This window comes from Anoplopoma fimbria, chromosome 17, assembly GCF_027596085.1.
Source record: "Anoplopoma fimbria isolate UVic2021 breed Golden Eagle Sablefish chromosome 17, Afim_UVic_2022, whole genome shotgun sequence".
Lineage (NCBI taxonomy): Eukaryota > Metazoa > Chordata > Actinopteri > Perciformes > Anoplopomatidae > Anoplopoma > Anoplopoma fimbria.
Window position 1 is genome coordinate 2,372,899 of NC_072465.1, and position 8,719 is coordinate 2,381,617.

An 8,719-nucleotide genomic window follows, 5' to 3' on the forward strand; every position below is an offset into this window, starting at 1 on the left:
AAAGTCCCTTATAGCTGAATATGAAATACATGAATACAGACTTTCACAGAGTTTCACAGTGAGCCATTTAGAACATTGAATAAAAAATGTTCATGAACAAAATTAATTTAGCTTATGGCACAATTATTGAGCCCATGTAAATAATTGAGCAGATATGCTAAACCATAAGCACAGTGTCTGCTTTAAAATTCTAAAACACACTTTTTGCAAATGAATATGTGCGGTTATCTACATTAGCAACATCAACAATCACCTGCACCCAGAATGCACACGTGAAAACACCTGTAACCAATTAGATCGCTTAGAAATCAGAACTTAAACACTATAAATAGGAATCAGGTTTGTTTGTTGGTGGAGACTGAAAATGCAATATACTGTATTTTTGTTAACAATACAATACAGTAACTTTGTACATGTCATTTTCAGTTAAAGTAATTGTGTTTGAGTTTGTTATAGGTTTATAAGTATTGAGAATTAACACATTTGATGGTTTCCCTATTGCATTTGTGTTCATAGTCTATATTTACAGCATGCTACAAATAAAAAAGCTGAAGACTCGAGATGATAATGTTTTATACATTACATTACATTACAGTCATTTAGCAGATGCTTTTATCCAAAGCGACTTACAATAAGTGTATTCAACATAGGTATTCAAGAGAACTACTAGTCACCAGAAGTCATAAGTGCATCTCCTTTCTTAAACAAGCATCTAAAAGCATAAACCAGAGCAAAAGTATAGTGCAGAGGCAAGTTACTACGAAAACAATAAGTGCAACAAACTAATACAAATGCAATAAGTGCTACGAGGAAGGCTCAGGGCAGTACTTCTTGAAGAGGTGAGTTTTCAGCCTGCGTCTAAAGATGGGCAGCGACTCTGCTGTTCTGACGTCAGTGGGGAGTTCATTCCTCCACTGTGGGGCCAGGACAGAAAAAAGCTGTGACCGGGTGGATCGGCCGCAGGGACCTCTGAGCGACGGGGCAACCAATCGCCCCGAGGCAGCAGAGCCAAGTGGTCGGGCGGGGGTGTAGGGCTTGACCAAGGCCTGGACATAGGAAGGAGCTGTTCCTTTCACTGCCCTGTAGGCTAGCACATGAGCAAGCAGTTGGCATGTGAGAAGAGATATTTCTTTTTTTACTTTGTGTGTAAGGTTGTGATCCAAAAATGTGCAAGACCAGTTTATATAGTTTTGAATGAAGTGTTTTTGAATGAAGTGTTACTTCTTTTTTTTGTGTGTAGATTTTCAATAAAGAGCGTGCTGGTTACGAGAAATGTGAAGAGCAATTGTAAAAATACTGCAGCAAGACAGATGAAGTTGACAGCATAATTTGTGTTTCTGTTAAGACGTCATCATCATCAGTTATCAATCATCATAAGAGACAGTGTTACTGTTGGGTAGCTTGCGAGTGTTTGGATCTGTGAGCATGTGGGCCTGACTGGATTATAGAAAGTGAGAGGGTCAGTCATTAGACTCCTCAGTAAAAACATCCCCACCTTAAAGTACAATGAGAGTAGAAGCAAGATGCTTTAGAAAAGTCATCCTTACAAATCTTGCCACCAGACGCTCATAGAGATGGAATTTTATACAGAATCCCTGAGAGGATTTTAAAAATCAGTGAAGAAGGGAAGAGACACATATGGCATACATGGGTAGGACTCCAAGGTGGAGTTTTGTGGCCAGTAGGGCTCACTCCTCTTCCAGTCACAGGAAGCCAGTAGGAATGAGAGGAATGCAGTCAGGCAATGGTGATGGAGGGAGCAGCAGTTGCAGGGCAGATAGCCAAAAAGAGTAAAAGAAGAAGAAGGCAGTCAGGGAAGCGATAGGGAGAGTGAACAAGTGATTATAGAGTGGAAAAGGCTGGGGAGTGAATTGGGATGCCCAATGGCTGCTTTTGTAGTTACACGCAAATGTGATTGCTCACTCTGATATTGACAGCTTGATGTGGATAATGTGTGTGCTATTGGAGGAGTCACGTACGGAAATACCACAGTACATTATTGTGACCCGTGGAATTTGTGGAGTTATCAGTGGAACAGATTTCCTGGTATTGGGTGGAGGCTGGGGGTCCGCAAACAAGAATTTGTTTTTTAGCATCCAGGGGGTCATCCTACCTTACAGACACACACTTACACACACATGCATGCACAGACATGCAGACAGCACACTCAGACATGCACGCAGAAACGTGCAACACAGACGAACATACAGTTCCTCTGTTCCTCTGTCTTTATCTCTTTAGCTTTTGTTGCTCATTGTTTCGTTTTTACTGCAACTTTACTGTTTTGATTCAGTTTCCCTGCTCTCATCAAACCTGTTGATGAAGTTTTTATTCAGCTCTGATACTTCCCCTGTACACCACCTGCCCAGTACCAAACAGTCGACAAAGTTAACTAGCTGCTGAACATAGTGGAGCAGTAAGCTGATAAAGAGCCAAATTCCTCAGTAGTTGATGGAGACCAAATGGTGTTTGCCACAACAACTTTATAAGGGAATGATGATATGTCAGTTGTGTTTTCAGCTTGTTGCACTACCCAGAGGCCACAAAAAATCTGTTAATTTAGCTTTAAATCACCAGTTAATGTTGAATGCAGTAAAGAGAAAATAAATTAAACGAAACTAAGTATCTACAGATCATTGCTTTGTTTTTACATAAAAGAAAAAAAGCTCCATCATGTATTTAAAACAGTGGTTGCAAAGCACTTGAGGTCTGCACAAAAAATGCTATTGCACGTGTTCAGGTAGGCCACGCTAAGAGCCAGCTAGCAGCTGTGTGGTAACTTTGAACTGAGAAGGCGCTGGAGACTGCTCGCTGTGGTGGGTAGCCTCTAAAGCCTTTCCATTCCCAACAGCAAAGCAAAGTCAACCCACAAAGGGGATAAATAGCATTCAGCGCTCGCCTAGTTTCTCTGGAAACTGACTGTGATGCTGGAAAGTGTTGCTTTACGACGCCTTCACACTTCTGTGTGCACATATGTGGAAAAAGGTCAAAACATATAGTTGAAAACAGTGTGTACCGCTTTCAGAAGGTATGTGACATGCCTTTTAAAGTATTAAACATCTCATCCTGAACAAACTTGCGAGGAGGCATTTCATTTGAGCTGCTGTGAAGATAATGCTCAACTTGAAAAATTCTTATGATGTCTGTTGTTCATGAAGCACTTTTATTGAGGGAAACGTCTTAATATAATGAGAGAAACAATACATTTTCAAACATCTTTGTGCCATTTTACTCTTGGCATAGATAATAATGTAAAGGAATTTGGAAAAGGCAACAATCATTGTCATGAACGTATTATTTCCTGCTCAAAGGGGTTTCCAACTATCTAGTTAAACCACTTCGTCAATGACAACATCTTGCAGTTTTTGCCTGTACAATTAAACTTCCACCTGGTAGTTACACCCAAATGATAGCAGATTATGGCAGTAAAAATACTCTTCCACAAGGGGGTGATACACAGATATGACTTCTTCTTTTGTCTGTTATCTCAACACAAATAACAGCCTGTTCAAGAGTTGTAAGTGAACTTACAATCAGCTGCTCATTAGTATCACACACATCAATCCACTATGCTCCTTCTTCATTCTTTTGCAGTGCTCAGTTGACCTCAGTTGGCAACCTATGCTCTGATGAAGAACCCTCTAAAGACCTGAGCTTGATTAATGAGAGGTTATCTGTTTTGGATCACCATTCTTTTATCATACAGCCAAGTTACTGTACTGTCCTTCAGCAATTTGGACAATGTGATGGAACAACTACAAATCCAAATTCTTCTGGTGATTGAAAACAAATTTTAGAGAAATCTTCTAAGTTGTGTATTTAAACGTTTGTCAATAGAAATAAGGACTCCTTTCAGATATGTATTGGAACTTTGAGAGAGGATTTAAGAACTGCACAGAAGACAAATGTCACATCTTTAAAACCAAAACACACAACATTGTAACCAATCCTTCTGTGTCCTCAGTTGACACCCACTCGGCTTGATTTAGACTCTTTAGAGGGAGAGATTCGTCCCTGAGGGCCACTTCTAGCTGACTGTGGCCTCTTAACCTGCTGCCCCTCGACCTTTACAAACCAAACAAATCCAGAGTTTCATAATTTATCAAAATGACATAAATATAGACCATCAAGCTATTTATACAGTTTGGCTCCTAAGACTGATTTCTTTTTTTCTACCCTAATACAATAAAGTATTGCTTCAGTTGTCAATGTTTATTTTTTGATTTGTCGATGAATCATTTCATCTATAAAATGTCAATGGGAAATAATGAAAAATGTCCATCACAAGTTCCTACAAGTCGCTAAGATGCTCTTTAAATGTCTTGTTTTGTCCCACCAATTGTCCAAAATCCAAAGATTCAAATCACAGAGGACATTTGAAAAGCAGGAACTAGTATAATTTTGCTTTGAAATTGTTGCATTCTCGCTTAAAATTAAGCAAATAATTGCCCATTCATTTTCTGTCAATCACCTAATCGACTAAGGGACAAATTATTTCAGTTCATTCCGTGACCCATACAATATGGTGCTTGTGCTGATAACCTCATTTTAAAGGTTTTAGTTCAACAGAGCATTTTTCAGATTTAAAGTCGGACTAATTTCACTCGCCAGCTGATTCTGAGACATATTGAAAGTATTAATTATATTATCACATAATCTGATGTACAGCTGATTGTGTTAATAAATTGAATTCCTAGAATTGATAAAAACAGCATATATAAAGTTGGACAGGATGGAATCTCTCCAATGGGTCTGGATTTCTTAAACTCATAGGTTTAATCAGTATTAAACTCCCTAAAACAGTCAAATGTGTTCATCACAATTTGACAAGGCCAAATAAACCATGAATGTCATCATTATAACCCCATTATTTTCAGAGAGAACACGGAGGAACTACAGTCTGATTTATTGCCCAACAAACCACGTAGACGAGTCTCTAAAAATGGAGCAGCATGTGAGAATAAAAATAGAGCGAAAGTTTAGTGTTTTGGGCGAGAAAGGCTGAGGCAAGCATTTCATATTATGCAGCAAGATTTATGTACAGTGTAAAAAAACAAGGAAGGACGGGGTGAAAAGCTAAACCTGCTATACAGCGCACTCTACTGACTTTTTACTTACTTTCTATTCATTGTTATTGAATTCTATAAAAAGATGTGTCCTTGGGCAAAAAATGAAGCATGCACACACAAAATTTGAGACAGCCGATGTTGTGACAGCAATTTAATTAACTCTCTTAATGTGTCAACCAAACATCTTCCCAGCGTTTTTCTGAACAAATTCTCACTCTCATCTACGTCTTTCTGTGCTTGTCTCCTCTCAGCATTGTAGTGAGGGACTGCTGTTGTGTGTCTCCTTCATTCTTTGCACTTTAATACTTTTCCTGGACAGACTACCTCTCAAGGGTGGGTGGGTCTGTTTCCAATTTTCTTCCCTTTCCTGAGAAAGGACACTTCCAAAACCAAACAAATAAAACCAAAAAATACAAGTTACAGTTATTTCTTATTTTTTACTGTTTCTCACCACAATGTTCTTCTTGCACGTATTATATGAATGTGATTCTGAAGCGTTTGCAAAGATATCAATGTAAAGTGTAGCTTCTCCAATGAATTAAGAACAAACCCAAGCTTCACACAGCTGAAGCCAACCAAAGCTGACCATCTGCCGGTAGTAACAATTAGGATGAACCAAAGCAATGAAAAAAATCTTCCATTTGGGCAACACTTTCCACAAAAATCCCCTCTACAGTCTATACTTTCCTGATATAGTGATATACAGTCATTTAAGGACACAGCTGTTACACTTTTTCAAAAATAGATATATGATGTGCAAATGTGCAACATCTCTTACCGTTTTTTGGTGCTGACATCCAGTGAGAGGTCCCTCCGTGCTCCCACAGCAGTCCAGTCAATCACAGAGGCAGCGGTTGGGCTGGCTGGGAGTTTCGGGGAGAAGATAGATCCTGCTTTGACAGGGGAGTGGTGCTGCAGCGCTGCAGCCCGGCTTTACACTGACAGAGGGAGTCACAGTCAACTGCTTGACACAACCCTCTGACTTTTCTGTGCCTTGCACTTCCTCTCATGTGAGTTTTCTCTCTCTCTCTTTCTCTCTCGCTCACTTAATCACTTGCCGTGAATTCTCTCTTTCAGAGAAGACACAGTTGCTCTGCCCTATCAGCATTGAAACTTTTTGTCAGTGCTGCCCCTGCACCAGAATTTCGGGGGGGGACTGTGTGTTTGTGTGTGAGTGTGTGTGTGTGTGTGTGTGTGTGTGTGTGTGTGTGTGTGTGTGTGTGTGTGTGTGTGTGTGTGTGTGTGTGTGTGTGTGTGTTTGTGTGTGTGTCGGAAATAAAGAGAAAGAGAGAGAGACAGATTTTGCAGTCGCTAGTCTAACAGACAATTGCAGGAAGTGTAGCTTAAGGATGGACAAAATACACAGGACAGAAAAGAGGAAAGCTGCATTAAACATTACAAACGTTAAAAAGACATAGGCTATTACAGTAGCTTTACACTACACACAGCCCATTCGTACTATAAGCAAAAGTATAAAACGCTAGTGTGATGTTGGTGTTATTGTCATCTAATTTCCAGGGCATCAGTACTGACAACTTGTCATGGCCGTCTGTGTCTGATACCAATGCACAAGGCACCCCTTAGTCTGTATGAAGTTTGATTCATGCTTGACACAGGCTCTTTCATATGTGAGCATTCAATATGATACTTACACAGTTACACTACAGACATATATTCACCCTTCCAACAGTGTTATGTTTTATTGTGGTCTTATCGCTGTGATAATTACTGACAACCTGCTTTGATTTTTCTTGGTTGCATAATAATGTAAGAAACAAACACAGGTTGTAACTTAATGATATAAATGCAGGTATTTTCTAACGTTCAATGGTTCTGGTAATTGTTAATTTCCCCGGAAATATAGGTGGAAAAGACTAGTTACAGCTTGTGGATTTCTCACAGATTTGTCACTACTGAGATGTGATGAGCTGGAGATTCATTCATATAAAACTACAACATTAGAGAGATCCAAAAGAACCGTGTGTTCACCAGGTTCAAATGCAACATAACATAAGTCCTGGGATGAGGATGGAGCACATCTATTTAACATATGTGTAATTTCACCATAACAATTCATACCTATTTTGCACTATTTATTTATAGGAAACATCATTTTATCTTCACTAATAATTGTTCCATTTGTACATTTGCTTAAACATGGCCATAAGCTCTAGATCCGATCTTTCCATAGTTTTTGCAAATAGTTTCAAATAGTTAGGTTCCAGATTTGAATAAAAGAAAAATAAATACAAGTTGATGGGTACACATTATTTTAAATACATGTAACTCCATGAATGTCTTTCCAGTTCCTCTAAATGATATCAAGATCTCAGCATGTAGACTTCCCCCTGAATGTTCAATGATCAATATCATGCATGTTTAACATTTTTTATACTTCCCTCATTGAATCAACACATCTTGTATTTGACCCTTTACAAACCTTTCAGCAGACATAGCAATGCTACAGACAGACACAACAAGTCAATAGTAGACAGCAAACTGCAGCCAAGACAGCACACATTTGTCCTCTTAGGTTGAATTAACCTTGTTGATTTTTAGGGAGTACTCGCTCCATGTTATCTTAGTCTGTCAAAGAAATGCAGCCAAAAAGGTCAACAGCCATTCTGACCTCAACTGCTGTGTGGTCTGTCTCCCTCCGCTACTGCGCTAGCAGCTATGGATTAGCTTTCTGGTTCAAATGTAACTTCATCCTTTGGGAAAACATACTGACCAAAGGAAGCTCATGTCTGGGGGTTGTGACCCTTTGTCCTCATGGCAAGTGAGAGGGATTCTGAGGTTAGCGTGCCTTGGTCTCAGTTTCACCTCAAACAAACGTTCTCAAAAGTGGAGTGTTTTGATGTGCAAATTTCATATCTACAAACAAAAGCTTAAGAGCGAAACATTTATTGCTGCAGTTGAATGTACGCCCTGCCTTACAAGAACAATAACAAAGTATCTCTGATTAAAGGAAAGGCTATTGACTGTGTTTCAACATTTTCAATAAACTTTCCAGATATCCAACTTCTCAGAATTTCCACTTAGCCAACATGAGAGCATCTTTGTTTTAATATGCATAAAAGGAACAACCTGCATTATATGATCCCCCTTTTTGATCCCTGTGGACATAAATTCCTCACAATCTGGTGTAATCAATGGGAGCTGGGCACTCACTCTTGATACAAAAAGCCAACCTGTTCCTTTTTGAGCACAGAGAGGAAAAGGAGAGCAAAAAAAGACGTGAAAGCTGATAAGAAGCAGGTTAGGAGTCCTTGAGGAATACAATGGGATTTGCATCATCTGGAAACGTGAGGTTCACGCAGGCCGTTTAAAGTTCTGAAAGATTAGCGTGAGGAGGAGCAGAGCAGAAGGAAAGAGGGGCGTCTTTATCTGCCAGACCAGTCAAGACAGATCACAAGAAGTGGAAAAAACTGGAAATGTCTTATCATCATGAGAATGACCATCTTTTTTCCCTTTATGCATTTCAACTTAGCTACTTTTTGATTGCCTCTCATGGCATAAATGTTCTGCTATGTGCTAACAATGTTTTAAACATTTTTCCTTGTTGTTGCTTTGGCATCAGAGTTGCCAACAAAAATGATTTCCCTCATGTTCGCTTCAGTGTTGGGCATCATTTGAAATGTTAAATGTTT

General features: G+C 39.3%; 1 protein-coding gene across 1 annotated transcript in view; it reads right to left on the bottom strand.

Annotated features, from left to right (window-relative positions):
- The window catches only part of LOC129105997 (histone deacetylase 7-like), a 40,068-nt gene extending 34,028 nt beyond the window's left edge, over positions 1-6,040 (bottom strand). The window contains 1 exon segment of the mRNA XM_054617288.1: positions 5,848-6,040. Within this exon segment, the coding sequence (XP_054473263.1) occupies positions 5,848-5,866 (19 nt within the window). The 5' untranslated portion in view covers positions 5,867-6,040.
- Positions 6,041-8,719: the final 2,679 nt, after the last annotated feature.